Source organism: Sphaeramia orbicularis, chromosome 5 (genome assembly GCF_902148855.1).
Source record: "Sphaeramia orbicularis chromosome 5, fSphaOr1.1, whole genome shotgun sequence".
NCBI classification, from domain to species: Eukaryota; Metazoa; Chordata; class Actinopteri; order Kurtiformes; family Apogonidae; genus Sphaeramia; species Sphaeramia orbicularis.
Window position 1 is genome coordinate 43,909,209 of NC_043961.1, and position 20,455 is coordinate 43,929,663.

General features: G+C 38.8%; 2 protein-coding genes across 4 annotated transcripts in view; one reads left to right on the top strand and one right to left on the bottom strand.

Moving 5' to 3' along the window:
* The window catches only part of cenpp (centromere protein P), a 375,236-nt gene that overhangs the window by 292,538 nt on the left and 62,243 nt on the right, over nt 1–20,455 (top strand). The window lies entirely within an intron of this gene.
* The window catches only part of ecm2 (extracellular matrix protein 2, female organ and adipocyte specific), an 83,334-nt gene that overhangs the window by 31,199 nt on the left and 31,680 nt on the right, over nt 1–20,455 (bottom strand). For both annotated transcript variants that reach the window (XM_030133495.1, XM_030133494.1), the window contains exons 3-5: nt 15,051–15,185; nt 12,802–12,960; nt 8,542–8,727 (exon numbers count right to left, since the gene is read on the bottom strand). In XM_030133495.1, coding sequence (XP_029989355.1) covers nt 8,542–8,727; nt 12,802–12,960; nt 15,051–15,183 — 478 coding nt within the window. In that variant the 5' untranslated portion in view covers nt 15,184–15,185. The remainder of the gene's footprint in view (nt 1–8,541; nt 8,728–12,801; nt 12,961–15,050; nt 15,186–20,455) is intronic.

Sequence of the window (20,455 nt, forward strand, 5' to 3'; positions counted from 1 at the left end):
GCCGGCTTTACTCGGCTCGGGCCTAATAATAATCTGAGCAAGAACAATATAGCAGTTTCTATGGCAACCACATATCTGGCCTTATTTGAAAGGTCTCGAGGTCCCCCACATGTCTGTGGGGTCAGATGTCACATGTCGTGCACTTACACCCACGTGACTGACCGCGACTGGGCGTGTCCCATTGACTCTCATTCATTCTGAGCAGGTGTAAATATGCGGTTTGTGCACATGTCATGTACATCTGCGGAAAGGTCCCAGTGCAGTGAATGTGAATGTGTGTGAGTGTGGCGACATTGGAGAAAGGCGACCGCGTCACTGGCGATTTTTACTCGGCTTGGGCCTAATTAAAGCCGCAAGCGGCATCTAAAGGCCCTCGCCACGGGCACGTCCAGTAGAAGTATGTCCATCGTTGAGCAGGTGGCGCTCTAGCCCCAAATTTTGTGTCTTCTGATGAATGGGAGTAGGCCTGGGAGATTGACAATTGACTCAAATTTGAGAGAAATCAGTGTTCGTATGTCTGAACTGAACAAATTTTTGTATAAATAAATCTTAAGGGGGTGCTATGGAGCCAAAATTCAATTTGTTCCATTGAATGGGTGTAGGCCTGCGAGATATACCACTGAGTCAAATTTGAGCCAAATTGGTGTTCGTATGTCTTCACTGATGCAATTTTCGTGAGGGTAAATTTGTAGGGGGCACTATTGAGCGAAATGGCAATTTGTTTTGATGAATGGGTGTAGGCCCTGGGAGATTGAAAACTGCTTCAAATTTGAGCCAAATTGGTGTTCGTATGTCTGAAGTAAATTAATTTTTTTAAAGGTAAAATTGTAGGGGGCGCTATAGCGCTAAATTTCATTTTTTTCTGATATATGGGTGTAGGCCTTAGAGATAGACGTCTGAGTCAAATTTGAGCAAAATTGGGGTTCGTATGTCCAAACTGAAACAATTTTAATAAAAAAAAAAAAAAAAAAAAAAAAACTTGTAGGGGGCGCTGTAGTGCGAAATTTTTAGTTTCTTTTGACAAATAGGTGCAGGCCTGGGAGACAGATGTCTGAGTCAAATTTGAGCCAATCAGTGTTTGTATCACCGAACTGATGTCATTTTTGTAAATGCAAATTAGTAGGGGGCGCTATAGTGCAAAATTTCAATGTCTTTCAATAAATGGGTGCAGGCCTGGGAGATGGACGTCTGAGTCTAATTTGAGCCAAATCGGTGTTCGTATGTTTGAGCTGAAGCAATTTTTGTAATGGTAAATTCGCGAAGAAACTTTGCAAAGTTTGCGTCGTCGTCACACAAAAACAGTGACACCAATCCAAAAAATTCGGCTAACTTTTAATGCCCCAATTCTCTAGATACTGTACACCAATTTTGAGGTCATTTGGCAAAACGCCTTAGGAGGAGATAGTTAAAATACGACGTCAGCGAAAATGCTGACTCGGCATTTTGGAAATTTCAATCAAATATGGCCGACTAAGGGTTGGTTTTGGGGCGTGGCCATAATAATATTTTTTGTTTGTCTCCTCATGATGAATCTGTGTACTGATTTGCGTGGCTCTACAATAAACTTTATGTTGGACGTGCTCCCATTGGCGTAATGCATTTCCACTTTTCAAGGGGGCGCTGCGGCAACATTTCTTTACCGATGTCTACGAAACCTATATGTAAATTCAATTTTTCGCGCTTCTGAATTTTGGGCAAAATTTGGTGAGTTTTCGTAAATGTTCAGGGGGTCAAATTTGAGCTCAAAGAGCAGGAGAAGAAAAAAAAAAAATTAAAGCCGCAAGCGGCATCTAAAGGCCCTCGCCACGGGCACGTCCAATAGAAGTATGTCCATCGTTCAGCAGGTGGCGGTCTAGTACCAAATTTCAAGGTCTTCTGATGAATGGGTGTAGGCCTGGGATATTGACAACTGATTCAAATTTGAGGCAGATCTTTGGTTTTATGTCCAAACTAAAGAAATTTTAATATAAGTAAATCTGTAGGGGGCGCTATGAAGCTAAAATTGAATTTCTTCCTTTGAATGGGTTTAGACCTGTGAGATTTACCACTGAGTCAAATTTGAGCCAAATCGGTGTTCGTATGTTTTAATTAATGCAATTTTCATGAAGGTAAATTTGTAGGGGGCGCTATTTAGCAAAAAGTCATTTTCTTTTGATAAATGGGTGTAGGCCTGGGAGATTGACAGCTGATTCAAATTTGAGCAAAATTGGTGTTTGTATTTCTAATGTGAAGTAATTTTTGTAAAGGTAAAATTGTAGGGGGCGCTATGGCACCGAATTTCAAATTTTTCTGATAAATAGGTGTAGGCCTGAGAGATAGACGTCTGAGTCAAATTTGAGCAAAATTGGGGTTCGTATGTCCAAACTGAAACAATTTTAAAAAAAAAAAAAAAAAAAAAAAAAAAACTTGTAGGGGGCGCTGTAGTGCGAAATTTTTAGTTTCTTTTGACAAATAGGTGCAGGCCTGGGAGACAGATGTCTGAGTCAAATTTGAGCCAATCAGTGTTTGTATCACCGAACTGATGTTATTTTTGTAAATGCAAATTAGTAGGGGGCGCTATAGTGCAAAATTTCAATGTCTTTCAATAAATGGGTGCAGGCCTGGGAGATGGACGTCTGAGTCTAATTTGAGCCAAATCGGTGTTCGTATGTTTGAGCTGAAGCAATTTTTGTAATGGTAAATTTGCGAAGAAACTTTGCAAAGTTTGCGACGTCGTCACACAAAAATAGTGACACCAATCCAAAAAATTCGGCTAACTTTTAATTCCCCAATTCTCTAGATACTGTACACCAATTTTGAGGTCATTTGGCAAAACGCCTTAGGAGGAGATAGTTAAAATACGACGTCAGCGAAAACGCTGACTCGGCATTTTGGAAATTTCAATCAAATATGGCCGACTAAGGGTTGGTTTTGGGGCGTGGCCATAATAATATTTTTTGTTTGTCTCCTCATGATGAATCTGTGTACTGATTTGCGTGGCTCTACAATAAACTTTATGTTGGACGTGCTCCCATTGGCGTAATGCATTTCCACTTTTCAAGGGGGCGCTGCGGCAACATTTCTTTACCGATGTCTACGAAACCTATATGTAAATTCAATTTTTCGCGCTTCTGAATTTTGGGCAAAATTTGGTGAGTTTTCGTAAATGTTCAGGGGGTCAAATTTGAGCTCAAAGAGCAGGAGAAGAAAAAAAAAAAAATTAAAGCCGCAAGCGGCATCTAAAGGCCCTCGCCACGGGCACGTCCAGTAGAAGTATGTCCATCGTTCAGCAGGTGGCGGTCTAGTACCAAATTTCAAGGTCTTCTGATGAATGGGTGTAGGCCTGGGATATTGACAACTGATTCAAATTTGAGGCAGATCTTTGGTTTTATGTCCAAACTAAAGAAATTTTAATATAAGTAAATCTGTAGGGGGCGCTATGAAGCTAAAATTGAATTTCTTCCTTTGAATGGGTTTAGACCTGTGAGATTTACCACTGAGTCAAATTTGAGCCAAATCGGTGTTCGTATGTTTTAATTAATGCAATTTTCATGAAGGTAAATTTGTAGGGGGCGCTATTTAGCAAAAAGTCATTTTCTTTTGATAAATGGGTGTAGGCCTGGGAGATTAACAACTGATTCAAATTTGAGCAAAATTGGTGTTTGTATTTCTAATGTGAAGTAATTTTTGTAAAGGTAAAATTGTAGGGGGCGCTATGGCACCGAATTTCAAATTTTTCTGATAAATAGGTGTAGGCCTGAGAGATAGACGTCTGAGTCAAATTTGAGCCAAATGGTGTTCGTATGTCCATTTTTGTAAATGTACATTTGCAGGGGGCGCTATAGTGCGAAATTTCAATGTCTTTCAATAAATGGGTGTAGGCCTGGGAGATAGACACCTGAGTCAAATTTCAGCCAAATCGGTGTTTGTATGTCTGAGCTGAAGCAATTTTTGTGATGGCAAATTTTCGACAAAACTTCGCAAAGTTTTTAACCACGTCACACAAAAACGGTGACGATTCAAAAAATTCGGATAACTTTTGATTTCCCACTTCTCTAGATACTGTACACCGATTTTGAGCTCATTCGGCCAAACGGCTTAGTAGGAGATAGTTAAAATACAACGTCAGCGTCAGTGCCGTGAATGTGAATGTGTGTGAGAGTGGCGACAGTGGCGACAGGCGACCGCGTCACTGGCAATTTCGTCCCCATGCTCCCACTGCAGACTCAATAGGCCCTGCGCCGGCTTTACTCGGCTTGGGCCTTATAAATAAAAATGAAAGCCGCAAGCGGCATCTAAAGGCCCTCGCCACAGGGACATCCAGTAGAAGTATGTCCATCATTCAGCAGGTGGTGCTCTAGTACCATATTTTATTTCTTCCGATGAATGGGTGTAGGCCTGGGAGACTGACAACTGATTAAAATTTGAGACAAATCAGTGTTCGTATGTCCGAACTGAACAAATTTTTGTATAAATAAATCTGTAGGGGGCGCTATGGAGCCAAAATTCAATTTTTTCCATTGAATGGGTGTAGGCCTGCGAGATGTACCACCGAGTCAAATTTGAGCCAAATCAGTGTTCGTATGTCCGAACTGATGCAATTTTTGTGAAGGTAAATTTGTAGGGGGCGCTATATAGCGAAATGGCATTTTCTTTTGATAAATGGATGTAGGTCTGGGAGATTGACAACTGATTCAAATTTGAGTCAAATCGGTGTTTGTATGTCCAAACTGAATGAATTACCATAAAGGTAAAGTTGTAGGGGGCGCTATGGCGCCAAATTTCAAATTTTTCTGATAAATGGGTGTAGGCCTGGGAGATAGACGTCTGAGTCAAATTTGAGCCAAATCGGTGTTCGTATGTCCGAACTGAAGCAATTTTAATAAAAAACTCTTCCAGCATGCCTGATCAGCTCATCATCAAGCCCTGCAGAAGCCTGATAACACTGTAATGGCTTCCAGGCATGCTCGAAAAGGGACATATCGAAAACATGTAGGATACCGGCCCTTGAGGACCGGATTTGAATACCCCTGGTATAGAAGATCTGTCATAGCCACTGCCATCAGACTAACCCTAACTCTAACCCAACTGAAGGGTATAGAAGATCTGTCATAGCCACTGCCATCAGACTAATTCTAACTCTAACCCAACAGGGGTTTGTTTCTGCACTGGCTCGTTAAATCGTTAAGCCCAGCTCAACGCAAAATGTGTCCATTGCATGCATTTTGCGCTATCCTGTTTCTGGACTCGCTCTTTGTTCATTAACAACCAACGCAACGCAAAATGCATTTGTACGTTTGTTCCTTAACCCCAACGCAATGCAAAATGCATGATCCCATTTCTGGGCGAGTTGGTTAAAAGTGTGCGCTCGCCCAGTTCCTTGTACCAGGGCTGATTTTAATGTGGACCTTGGAGAATTAGGATGTATTCTTGTAGCTTCATTTCACTTCACTTCTGTCTCGTATTTCCTTTAAAATATTTACATTTGAAAAGAAGATTTATAACAGAAGTTTGACAATATCTTTGATGATATATGATTTTTCCCAAGGACATTTTATACTGACAAAAACAAATTTACCTTGTAAGGATTGATCCGTTCACTGAAGTTTATTCTCTGCATCGATTTATGGGTAGATATAGATTACTTCAGGACAAAGTGTATGTGGCTTTGAGAGATGAATGAATGAATGAGTGAGTGAGTGAGTGAATGAATGAATGAATGAATGAATGAGAACCGTATGGGGGCAGGGCCAGTGAACCGGTGCCACACATACCAGTGGGTGTGTGCAAGCGTGCATGCGTAACGAGATATGAGCGTGTGGATGAGAGGAACGGAACAGAGTTCAGTATACAATCTGTTTGTCCTGTTGTTTGGTGTGGTTACGGCCAACAGTTACCATTTAGAGTTCTGTCAAAGTCACCAGTGTGGAATAACTGGATGAACAATATATGTGTGTAAATAATTCAGTTCAGTTCAGTAGGGTGGGGGCACATGAAGACAGCTGAGGGGGTCCATCTATAGTCAGATGAGGGTGAGGAGGTCCATCCAGACAGGTGAGGGTAAGGGAGGAGGTCCGGAGTCACAGATAGCCTTAAATAATTCTTCATACTAGCCATAATGCTGTCAGATGACTGGAAACACCGGAGGCGTTGTTCTGGGTGAAATAGTGAACGCACCCCTTCGCAAACACCTTTCAATGCAAATAGTGAGCTAATGATGGTTTAGTGCAGGGGTCACCAACACGGTACCCACGGGCACCAGGTCGCCCGCAGGGACCACGCGAGTCGCCCGCAGGCCTGCTCTTAAAATAGAACTAGTTCGGGGTTCTCCAACACGTTGCTCGCGATCTACCGGTGGTTCGCCAAGGGTCACTAATATAAGAACACAAAGTTGATTCGTCATTTGGTAGAACAGGTCTAAATTTCCACCCACTCAAAATTACAAGTGTCCCCCTCCCGAGATGAAACGGTCAACTAGCTGCCAATCAAACTTTAGCGCTGGTTTGCTGCCTGTCATTGGAGAGGGGCGGGGCCCAGGATGAGTCAGATGCCAGGCAGGTAGTGGGTTTAGCCCCGCAACGATGTCGGCCAAGTATAGTCAGGGAGTTATTTTCACCAACGATGAGGCACTGACTTCTGTTTGACCAATGTGAAAGACGAGTGTGTGTGTGTGTATCTGATCTGTGGCGCATTCTGGAAGTCAGTAAAAGATGCAATGTGGAGCGGAATTTCACCAAAGTTCACAGCAACTTTTCTGGAGATTCTCTGGTGGAAATCAGCCTCCGTGAAGAGAAGGTAAAAGAGCTGAAAACTAAAATCCAAAAACAACAGTCCATGTTCACTAAACTGACCAAGACCAGCGCTTCAACCGAGGCATCAGTAAAGTGGTTCACATCCTGGACAAGCGCAAACATATGTGCGCTATCTGCGCATGTGCTCAGACAGCTGGAGTCGGACCTGAACAGGTGCCTCTGCGTTTTACTCCAGTGTGATGACTGTAGAAGTGACGGGGATGGTGGATTTATGTGCACAAAGTTCTGGTTTTAATTGATATGTTTTGACAGCATATGTGAATTTAAAAAAGGTCAAATCCTTCAGAAATACAGCAGCACATGCTGGTGAAGTTTTATTGTGTGAGTAACAACGTTCCTTTTCACAATTTCAAAGTATTAAAAATGCACATACAGGTGTGTATTATTTGTTTTTAGTAATTCTATAAAATATGCAGAATTGTTCCATTTCATAATTTTTGACATAGTATTAAAATATTTAGGAATACAGCATGCAAATGCTTGTATTTGTTTTTTTTTTTCTACTTTTGATTTTCTTAAAGTAAAATAATAGTTTTATATTAACACTTTTGAAGTATTGTAAATGTTAAAGCAAAGCTTTATAAATAAATAAAATAAATGAAGAGCACAATGTTACAAACGCATGATACAAAATATGTGTATGTATGAAAAATAGCTATGTAAATAAATGTTGCTAAATTAGAGTAGCCCTCCGGCAACTTCATTAGGTAAAAGTAGCTCACAGAAGAGAAAAGGTTGGTGACCCCTGTTTTAGCGAATGCAATGAGCCCAGAAGCAGATTTTGCGTCCATTAAGCCTCTGCGTTCTCCGACCCATCGTTAGCTCACCATTTGGGCTAAAGGGCGCACAAATGGCTACGTTCACTATTTAACCCAGAAACAAGCCCCTGAAGGGTACAGAACATCCGTCATAGCCACTGCCATCAGACTAACCCTAACACTGTCCCTTAACCCTAACCCAACTGAGGGGTGTATAAGATCCGTCATAGCCACTGCCATCAGACTAACCCTAACACTGTCCCTTAACCCTAACCCAACTGAGGGGTGTATAAGATCCGTCATAGCCACTGCCATTAGACTAACCATAACCCAACTGAAGGGTATAGAAGATTCGTCATAGCCACTGCCATCAGACTAGCCCTAACTCTAACCCACACCTTATGGACTGATGCCTGCTGGGTCGTTCATGCTGTTTTTGGTTGGTTTCATTTCTTCCTTTTTATTGAAATTGTTGAAATAGGGAATTTCCCCAATCAGTTAAATCAATGAAATTAGTCTCTGTAGCTCTAAAAGCCAAATGGTGACCAGAAATGCTAATGAATGAAATATCATTGTCATACAACATTGAATATATTAAATATTTTAACCCAAAATGATGCCAATTTTCTATACCTTTCCATGTCATTTGACCCATTCATTCCAAAATCCAAACCAGATTTTATTAATTTGTGAAACACACCATATTGTATCGGACTTCAGAGTTTCTCTTATAATAGTATTTTTCAATAGATTAGATGTTGTATGATGATGATTGTTAACTAGACTTAACTTGTATCATAATTATATTATTATCATTTTATCCTTGAATTCTATATTAAATTTTCCTCATTTAGTTCTTACTTAATTTCTACAATAAGACAGGAAAATAAAAATTCCATTATCACAGCTGTTTGTAAAATAAATAGAAGCATGGTGTCAGTTAAAGGTTGTCTTGATGTTGATCATGGATTGTTCACATTTGGTGTTTCTACCTGGATCCGTGCAGATGGGGCAGCATTCCCCAGTGCTGATGGGAAAGGAGCAGTGCATTATGGGACAGGTGATGTGTTGACAGAGCACCTGTCCTTCAGAGCACAGACAGGTAACACAGGGCTTTGGAGACCAGACGTCCTGGTCCGACACCATCCCACCCTGGAACACACACTGACTGTGTTCACCTGAAAACACACAAAACACACACAAAACACACAACAGTTCAGTGTCTCAACACAAAACACATTCAACACACATTCCCCTGTTTGACAGTTTATGGCACTTTATATCAGTTTATGGGTGTAGTACTACCACCTACTGGTGCTATTACTATCTACTACTGGACTTTTGAGGAGATCAAGTTCTCTTTCCATTATTTCTATACATTGTTAGGTTATTAAATAGAACACTGCTTATATTCTATGATGTTTTTCAAAACAGGTTCCATTATTTTTTTCCTGTTATCTAGTGGTAATACAACTGTAAAACTAATACAACTGATGTTCCATCAATCAGGGTTATTTTTCGTTGTTTCTGACAAGATGAAATGCTGTAATAGTGTCTGAAAACGGTCACATCAAAGAGTGTCCTGAAAACCTCTATTTACTGAAGGTCCTGTATTAAGACCTAACCCCTGAACCCTAACTCTAATGGGATGAATGGCTGTAATAGTGTCTGAAATGGTCAAATGAAAGAGTCTACTGAAAACCTGTTTACTGAAGGTCCTGTATTAAGACCTAACCCCTGAACCCTAACTGCCAAATCCTTACCCTAACCCCTGAACCCTAAACCTCTGTTTACTGAAGGTTCTCTATTAAGACCTAACCCCTGAACTCGAACCCTAAACTCCTGACCCTAACCCTGAACCCTAACCCCTGAACATTAACCCTATCCCCGAACCCTAACCCCGAACCCTATTATTCAAATCCAACTGACTTCGATAGTACTTCAGTAGTTCTTTTTCATTGTAGTTCATGCTGCATTATTTATTGTGGTTTTTACTGTTTTAGTTTTAATGTTTTGAAAAAAATTTAAAATTTTTTTTTTTATTTTTTTATTTCAATTAACAAAATCCTGTTCGGATTTCTACTTTTGGTCCTTTTTTCCTTTTGCATTCTCTTTGGTTATGTGGTTCAGACTAATTCTGTCCAGCCGTAATGTGCAGACCCCTATCATCTTCATCCTCATCCCTTGCAGTAATTACTGTGGGTGTCTAGTCAAGTATGAAGCCTGTAGTTTAGCATCAGAAGGAGGCAAAGCAATAATTTGTGTTGTTTCAACTGCGGCTATGTGTTGAGAGGCAGCGCTGAGTCACACACGAAGACTGTAAATCAGCTGATGGAGTTGGACCAATCAGCTGATAGAGCTGGACCAGGCCTTTGTGATAGAGCCTCTGTATCAGAGGGAGTTAAGAGGCTCCATTCTGGGCTCTTGAAACACCCCCCTATGATCTGGGCTGTTTTCACCCTGTCATCTCTGCACAAACACACATACTTTACAGCTTTACTTTGTTTTAAACATTGTGCAGCTGTTCTCACATCTCTTACTTTAACTACTACTACTATTACTACTACTACCACTTCCACTATTACTACTACTACGACTACTACTACTACTTCTAGTACTACCAAAACTACTACTACTACTACTACTACCACCATCACTATTACTACTAATATGGCTAATACTATTGCTACCACTACTACTACTACTACTACTACTACTACTACCACTATTAATACTAATACGACTAATTCCACTACTACCACTAATACTACGATTAATACAACTACAACCACTACTCCTACTACTACTACTACCACTACCACCACTATTACTACTAATACATCTAATAATACTACTACCACTACCACTACTACTACTACTACTATTTCCACCATTATTACTACTAATACGCCTAATACTACTACTACCACTAGTACTACTGCTACTACTATTACTACTACTACTACTACTACTACTACTACTACTACTACTACTACTACCACTATTACTACTAATACAACTAACTACTACCATTAGTACTACCACTAATACTACTAGTAGTCCTTTAGTAACATTGGTGTCAGTAAATCCTTCATCCCTGTGTTTACGACCCCAGTCACAGTCAGGTAGACTCAGGTCACAAATAAGTCTTTCATCAGCGTTAGTCAAACATGTTTAAAGTCATAAAGAATGTGACTTAGTGTGTTTTTGAATGTGTTGGAGTGTTTCTAATGTCTGGTGTGTTTTTGTAATTCTGTCAAAAGTTGTGACAAAAGTTTTCAACCAAAATGTCTGTTTTTAGCGTTTATCTATCTATGGACCTTAAATCAAGTCATGAGGATTTAGAAAAAATAATCTTAAGTCTTTTCCAAAAGAACAGACAGATAGCATTACATTTACAAATATTTATATGAGTATTTCAGTGTATTTTATGTGTTAAATCTTTGGTGGCATCGAAGTAAACTGATATGTATAAGAAAATTAAAATGTTAATGATAATTAGTGTTTAATTCACTGCGTACACATTTGTGGATAGATTTTAATTTGTGTTCTTATAGAAGTGATGTGTGGTTTTATTGACTGCAAAGAGAATGAGTATAAGAAGTGCTTCCATTTGAGCATGGAGCGTAATGGTTTGTGTGACGTTTTGTGCTTATTCAGTTTTCAAAGATATCACCATACAACTTTGGAATTGTCTCATGTCAGGGATGCATCAAATGGAATAATGAGCGAGAGAAATATTCACGGTGAGGTTTCTCACAGATACTGATGTTAAAAAGATGGAAATGTTTGGATTTATATAGAGCCAGAACGATGACTTTAATGTTTAATATTGAAAATAAAATTTCACATTGAAAACACACCCTGAAACTGAAAAAAGAAATACTGGCATTGAAAAATGTGTGTTGTAAAAAAAAATTGTAATGGCATCAAAACAGGTATTGGCATTGATAATGTTTCACTGAAGTTTAAAACAGGGATATCAAATGTTATATTGTTTCTTTTTTTTAGCATTCTGATGTGTTTTTGAATGGAAATCATATTATTTTTATTTGATTTCACTGTTTAATCAATGACAGTTTTTAACTTTGATGACGGTTTTCTTTTTTGATCACAGTTTTTTTTTTTTACGCTTACTGTGTTTTTTCAGTTTCAACTTTCTGTCACATTTTTTAGCATGGAGTGGAGGGTTTGAGGGGAAGGGCTAGGAGGGCACGATTTGCATATTATTTGCATATTGAAAACAGCAACACTCGGCTCAGTCGGCTGGACCCCACCGGACTTACTAGACCCTTGAGTATAAGAGCTATCTCAAAATGTCATCTACAAGTTCAGTGTTAGCTCATAGGCATTAGCTAGCTACCTTTGGCTGATCATGACTAAGAGTTTAGCTCTGTGATTTCTTTCACTTCTCAAGGAGTTTGAGGCCGATGTCATTGCTGCTGTGCCACAGCAAGGACTTTTGAATTGAATTTTGAATTGCTGTGCAGCAATGACATGACATGACAGCAGTGACATTGCTGCGCAGCAAACCCATTATAACATCTTTTTATAATTACCTTAAGTCCATTTCACTTCTTGATAAACTACGGCTTAAAGAAACAGATTTACTTGTGGTTTGGGAGCTCCAGGTGAACTTGTAGATGACATTTTGAGATAGCTCTTTTTTATTTATTTATTTATTTATTTATTTATTTATTTATTTATTTATTTATTTTTTGTGGTTCTAGATGTTTATTCTGATTGAGTTTTGGTTTCTTTTTTTTTTATAAGATAGCTCTTATACTCAGGGGTCTAGTAAGTCCTCCTAGCCTTTCCCTCAAATGCTCCCTTCCAGTGACATCCCGGTGACAGGTAGTTGAAAGTGAAAAATTGCATAAAAAAAAAAAAACTGATCAAAAAAGAAAAACGTTATTGTAATTATGAACTGTCATTGATAAAAGAGTGACAGCAAATAAAAATATGATTTTCATTCAAAAACACATCAGAATACAAAAAAAAAAGAACAAATATAATATTTGATGTCCGTGACTTCAGCAAAATGTTCTCAGTGCCAATAGCTGTTTTGATGTCATTATTATTTTATTTTATTTTTTCATTAATTTATTTTTTTTTACAATACCTGTTTTTCAATGCCAATGTTTCTTTTTGTCATCAGGGTGTGTTTTCAATGAGAAATTTTATTTTCAATATCAAACATTAAAGTCATCATTTTGGCTCCACAGTTTCACAATTAGATTTATGTCACTGACCTGTGATGATGGTGTAGTTGGACTGTGGTTCTGGCAGGTTCTTGTACTCCAGGTATAATGTGTTTCCATGGTGCTCTGTAGGGTCCACTGGGCCACTGGAACCAGAACCCAGTCTGGTCCTTGGGGGTCTGCGGTGCCACCCTTTGGCTCGGTCACGACCTGTAACACACTCATATTTATATGAATCTATTGACAAAAGGCCGTAACACACACATGGAAGCAAGTCATTTATTCATCAAAGGCTTTTTACATAATAATTCCAGATTTTAATAATAATAATGCATATATATATATATATATATATGTATATATATATATATATATATATATATATATATATATATATATATATATATATATAACTTTTGCTTTAAATTGACACAAATGAAAGACACACACACAATATATACATACGTATCTCTCATGTATGCCTCAGAGTGTGTGTGTGTGTATCTGCACACTTCTGAGAAATTGATGTTTTTAACTGGCCAATTTGGTACCAACAGTATAGTCCCATCTCCACATTAAATATCTCAGCAAGTTGATAGGACCAGTATTTTGGGAGATATTATTATTTTGGAATACAATAGCCTTACAATCACGTTGCGTTGCCCATAACAGTTGACAGGAACCGCAGTACCACACTGCATGACGGGAAATTAAGTTTAAAAACAGGAATGATGTATTTACTAACTTCAGTCCATGATGGTTGACGGGAAGTGCAGTGCCACACTGCATGATGTGAAATTAAGTTTTCCCTAGCATAGAAACTACCACATCTAGAATCCATGGTTCCCCATGGGTCAACACGCTGGTATTTATATATATAATACTGTATAGTATACTATATGTAGTTCATGTCTGTGTTTCTAAAATTGAGTTGAGGCAGACAAAGCCACTGCTGGGGCGTTGTCAGTTGTTGGCCAGTTGTCAGTTGTTGGGGTGTTGTCAGTTGTTGGCTGGTTGTCAGTTACTGGCCTGTTGTTGGGGTGTTTTCGGTTGTTGGCCTGTTGTCACTTGTTGGTCTCTTGTTGGTTATTGGCCAGTTGTTGACCAGTTGTTGGCCAGTTGTTGGCCAGTTGGCAGTTGTTGTGTGGTTGTCAGTTGTTGGCCAGTTGGCAGTTGTTGACCTTTTGTCATTTGTGTGCCTGTTGTCAGTTGTTAGCCTGTTGCTGGGGTGTTGTCAGTTGTTGGCCAGTTGTTGGCCAGTTGACAGTTGTTGGCTGGTTGTTGGCCTGTTGTTGGGGTGTTGTCAGTTGTTGACTGATTGTCAGTTGTTGGCTGCTTGTCGGTCTGTTGGGAGTTGTTGGCCACTTGGCAATTGTTGGCCGGTTGTTGGCCTGTTTTGAGTTGCTGGTCTGTCGGTTGTTGGTCTGTTGTTGGCTATTTCTTGGTTGTTGGCCTGTTGTCAGCCAGTTGTTGGGATTGTTGTCAGTTGTTGGCCTGTTTTTGGCCGGTCGTTGGCCTGTTGCCAGTTGCTGGCTTGTTGTCGGTGTTTGGCCTGTTGTTGGTACAGTGTGTATCATATATGTGAAGGTATTATCACAAGCCTGACTTTGACTCTGTCCTGAAGCCTTTTGCTACATGTAATTACACGCCCTTCACTACTTGATCAAATGTCAAGAATGCTGGTCCTGAACATAAATGTTCAGAGAAAACATATACATTCCATAGCAAATTTCGTCAAGTGGATTTACATCATCAACTGGTTTGACATCAGAATTATTAACAATTATGATTTGGATCTTTTCATTATCATAAAGAAAGTACTTTTAAAACTAAAATCTTACTGGAATCAGATGTGAACCCCAGTGTTTGCTGTCAAAGTCCTGTATTTTCTAAATCTGCTCCCCACCACACCCTCAGTACTGAGACTAAAACCCAACCCAGTCTTCAATCACAAGTTTTGGAACAAAATCAAGGCACTGATTACATTTATAATCAAGCTTCCGAGAAAAGAACATCCATGTGACTGGATCGGATCATGAGTGTTTACCTGGACTAGAGGGGGCACTAAAACAGCCAAGACCCATAAATAAATACTGATAGTTGGCACCAGTGTAGTAGTAGCTCACACTGACAGAAGTCATTAGATAGTTTCTGTTCCCTAAAATACCTAATGTCTCCCTTTTCCAAATTCCGCCTGTCAGTATAATCCAACCTCTGTCAGCGCCGTGCTTTTATTAGTGTTTTGTTGGAGATGAGTTTGCAGTTCTGTCCTTTTTTTTTCCATCTATGTTGAGTCTTACCTTGACTGACCCGGTTCCTCTTCCTTCTACGGGTCGCTTTGTCCTGGTTCCGTGTTCTGTTTCTGGCCTGGATGTCTTGGACCATCAGAACCACCAGCAGGAACAGAATGGCGACCACCAACCACCACCGCATCCCTGCAGATGATCACAGAGCAGTCTGAGCCTCCACTTCCCACTTCACCTCCATCTCCACATTACCCTCCACCATCCCCTCCACCTCCATCTCCCCCTTCATCTCCCCCTCATCTCCATGTCCATCTCCACCTTCCCCTTTCCCACCATCTCCACTTTCCCCTCCACCTCCCCCTCCATCTCCACCAGGCCTGGGTCAGTGTTTCCACATCAGTACAACCAAATACTACCAGTGATAACATGGAATTAAACTTCAATAGAATCCAAGTGGCTTCCACGTGATGTAGAAACACTAAATTAAATGACTTTCCACTCCCAATTTAACAACAGGTTTGAAAAAAACTTTTTGTCTAATTATCACTGTATTGTTAACTTTTTAAAGGTTATTGCTCAAAACACCATAGCAATATTAAGATTCCAGAGAAAACACTGGTTCAGTTTTTGACATTAACATTTTACTTTAAAGCAGCGTATGACATTTGTCACCAATGTTTCATGAAATCTGTAAAACCTTGGTGCGTACTAACAGAAAGACTCACGGCTTCGTGATACTTAGGCTACCACTCTGGTTTTATTGATTTTATGAAAAATTGGTGATGAATGTCATACGCTGCTTTAAAGAACATCAGCTTTGAATTCCACTGATAAGATATACAAGAATTGGAAAAAACAGAACGGAGATATATATATATATATATATATATATATATATAATGTTAAATTCATCAAAGTAACATTTCACTGTTAAAAGGTTGTTACATTCCGTTCAGTCTACTTAGAATAAAACTAACTAATCTACTACTACACCTACTACTACTACTACTACCACCACTACTACTGCTATTACTACTACTGCTATTACCACCACCACTACTCTGGTCAAGGATCAGGTCAGTGGTTATGGAGCTACAGTTTTGCTGTTGAAGTTGTAACTCTTAAAATAAAAAACCTACACATTTTATTATACATATTTCTGTAGCTATTTGTAAGTACTTTAACCTGGTAAAGGTGGTAATTTGCCTAACTTTATTTTTAATTGTGAAAATTTGAAAAAAAATGTTCAGTTGTGGAGCTACAGAAAAGATACAGCAGTTTTTTATGGTTTGCACAAAAGTGCATAACATGCTGTTCTTGCTCAAATATTGTTACAAATTGGCATGGATATGCTACATAACATACAGGGTGTCCCAAAAAATTTGACATCATTTCATCACCTAATAATTTGGATGGAGACAACGTGCTATTTAAAGGGCCCCCACACTCACCTGACCTAACGCCATGCAATTTCTGTTTGTGGGGTTACATGAAAGGACTGGTCTATATCCTGAGTGTGGCAGGAACTCCACTACCAACTTGATTTGTGCCGCATCACGAGCACACTGAACATTTGTAATAACTTTGGAACATTAAAAAATTACCATCCCCCAGAATTTTTCATTTGAAATTTGTAGGATTAAACACTGTATGTCCAAAATAAATCCTATTAAGTATAATTTCTCCTGACCATGTTGTTACTCCGATAAAGAAATCTCAAATGATGTCAATTGTTTTGGGTACCCTGTATTTATCTATCATACTGCCAAATTTTTAGCAACAAAGGTGTGTACTTGTGAACATATGGGGAAGAGTATCCATTATGGAGCTACAAGTTCACTGTGGTTATAGAGCAACATACCACTATGTCAATATGGCATGAAGACTTTTATTGTTAAAAAGAAAAAAAAAAAAAAAAAAAAGCAAGTCACAAATGGTCCATAAGTTATTGAATGCAAACTTTATAACAATGAATATATTAAAATTATCATTAAACAATATAACATAAAAATAAGGCGGTGTTTCTGCTGGTAAGGTTATCCCTGCTGCCACACTGTGCATTTCATTAAAAAAAAATCATCATCATCACGTTAGACTTAGTATACATACTGTACATATGTATAATATATAATAGGCCAGAACACACACCCTGCCCCCTCAAATGAAAGTTTGCAAAACTTTAGGAGGCAGGGAAAATTTAAATGAGCGGTAAATTTCACTTTAATTCTTCTGTGGTCCGTGCCGTGTGTACCCATTGTGACCCATTGTGATATGTACACCCCTCTCCCAGATTCCAAACCACCACACCAAGAGATCAATTCCACAGGAAACACTGTAATGTATACCTATTTAAAAAACAATGGTAAATTGCTATATTGTAGATTGTCTTTTAAAGAATGTCAGTACTCTGCATTTCACCAATGCATGATCTGAACTTAATTATCACACTTAATTATCACATGTACTATATTGTACCAATTCCGGCTTAAAAGTCTTTGAATCTCAGGAGCACTGACTTAAAATGGCCAACACCATATCTTACAGCCTGCCAGCTTGCTTTAAGGTGGCAGATCAAAGCATATTGTAAAAGCTTTCAACTCTTAAAATGGACACTAAGTACTGCAATTTTTTATGTGTCTGTAAATGATTAGTCTGTAATTAGTATGCAATTTAATGGTGAACTTACAACAAAAAATGCAAATTTTATAAGTAATGTAGGGTATATGAAGTGCTTTTTGTGTTGTTGCTCCACTACTGGTTATGGAGCTACAGAAATGGACATCAAATATACACATTTTCTTTCAAGTCTTGTAAAAAGTGACTAAGGTGTCTAAAATTATGTTAAAAATTAAAAGTTAATAATAAAAAAAAAAAAAACTTTAAAAAACATGTTTTGTTTGGTTTTTTTGTTATGGAGCTACACCCACAAAATTGGAGCCACACAGTTATAAATCTTGAAAATGTGCCATTTCTACAAATAATGTGTGAAAATCTGTTTAGGACAGTAATAATATGAATGAATACAAGTAATAAATACAATAAAAACAGGTTACTTTCAATTTTTGGACAAAATAATAGTAATGTGAAAATGTGGTAAAAAAAAAAAAAAAAAAATCAGCCCCAAGAGGTGTCAATAAATTTGAAAGTTACTTTTGTTCTGTCAGTTGTAACTTTTTTTCTACTGAATCAGTTGAAAATTGGAAAACAGTTTCAAAAAACAGAGATTCTAAGCTAAAAATGAGTCCATGCAGTAAATCCTAAGAATAATTTTGATTTTTCTCATACATGTTTGCTTTTCCTTGACCTGACACTACTACTACTACTACTACTACTACTACATGACTACTACTACCACTACTACACTGCAACTACCACTACTACACTGCTACTACTTCTACCACTACTACACTACTACTACTACCACCACTACAACACTACTACTGCACTACAGCTACACTAAAACTGTGCTACTGTTACACTACTACACTACTACTGCTGTACTGCACTACTATCACACTACTAGTACTACTACTACAGTACTACTACTCCCTTATTATTGATACTACTGCAGTACTACTCTGCTGCTCTGTAGTTTCTGTGTAAATGTAAGAACACAGAGGTGTTACCTGCAGCAGCTCCTCCAACAGAAGGACATTGAACCTCCTGCAGGCGTTCATATGCTGAACTACTACTACTACCACTACAACAGTACTACTCCCTTATTACTACTACTACTATTGTCGTACTACTCTGGTGCTCTGTAGTTTCTGTGTAAATGTAAGAACATAGAGGTGTTACCTGCAGCAGCTCCTCCAACAGAAGGACAGTGAACCTCCTGCAGGTGTTCATATATCTGCCAACCTGGACCTAATGGCATGTTCCAGTCTGTGTTTAATGACTAGTCAAAACACACTGGTCCTGTCATTATTAAAGCACACATCTGACACTAACACACACCTCACACACCTCATGAATGTGTTGTCTGAATGCATAGATTGAAGTGTTCTGCATAAAACTCAATGACTGCAATAAATTACTTTAACAGGAGCCCGATGAGAAATTCTCAGTTCAAACCCTAATAACTGAACGTGTAAATTTTCATTTCAATGAATGTTTTTAAAATGACATGTTGATGCTGTTTCCTCAAAGGGACAGACCAGGACATTAAATTTGGCCAAAGTCATTCATAGAATCTTAGACTGCCACTCATAAAACTGGAGTTAAATCTGGGAACAGACATGAAGACTTAAACAGACGGGGGGTGGGGGGCCAATATTCTCAGAATATTTCATTGATGAAACCAAGAAGAAACCTAAACCATTTTTCTTTGTTCCAAATCTGTGGTTTGCAGCTCCTCAGACAGGCAGTGCTGAGACCCTCCCACTTTCACAACAGCCAATAGAAGACAAGAGTTCACCAGTTACTCATGGGGGAAGGGGGGGTCAGACAGGAAAAGGGGGAAAAAAGGGAAGGGGGGTGGAAAATATTCAGCAATGGGGTTTCTGGATGAGCAGGCTCAGATGGTGAAATATTCAGTAGGTTAAAAATAACTGAGTGTGTGTTTCATAAGAATTCTGTGTCCAAACCTGCCTTGACGGGTTCCATGGAGGTGTCATCAGCCAAAGGTACAGGATGGAAATAGTTCAGTCCTGTTGGTGTTTTCATTTTTCATATGATGATTTTTATTCATTTTACTGCGCACTTACCCTTTTACTGCTGAACCCTTTTATAAACTGTTGTTAGTTTAATCTTGTTAATTTCTCAAAAAAGGGAAACTTTTCATGAGCTCAGAGCTGTTTTACTGGGACTATGTTGGTTTGGTTTTGAAGTTTCTGTAAGGTTAGTCTTTCCCTGGAATCATCAGTGACACTGATTAGTGTAAGTATTTATTATGTGGTCCTGAGTTCGTCTATGTTCTTACCATTAGACATATACAGAGTGATAGTAAAGTCTATTGCTTTGTCTGGTTTCCCACCTTTTTAAGATTTGAAAATCCTCCAGTGAATCAGGCGTAAACTACATCATTAAGAATTGTTTTGATTTGTCACTAAAATCTCATAGTCCTTTCACTCTAAAAAAATCCAGATGTTTAAGAACTAGAGTGTAGAGTGTTTCCACCAAGTTTGTCAAATATGTCATGTATAATATAATGGAGCTTAAGGAAACAGCTTGACTTCAATTATTGTTCAGTAGGATCGTCTAAAGCAGGGGTCAGCAACCCTGGTCCTAGAGAGCCACTATCCTGCATGTTTTAGATGTTTCCCTCTTCCGGCACACCTGACAGTCATTATCAGGCCTCTGCAGAGCTTGATGATAGGCTTATCATTTGAATCAGGTGTGTTGGAAGAGGTACACATCTAAAACATGCAGGATAGTGGCTCTCTAGGACCAGGGTTGCTGACCCCTGGTCTAAAGCTTTGATGGTCCTTTCAGCAGAAAAATATTAAACCCAAATAACC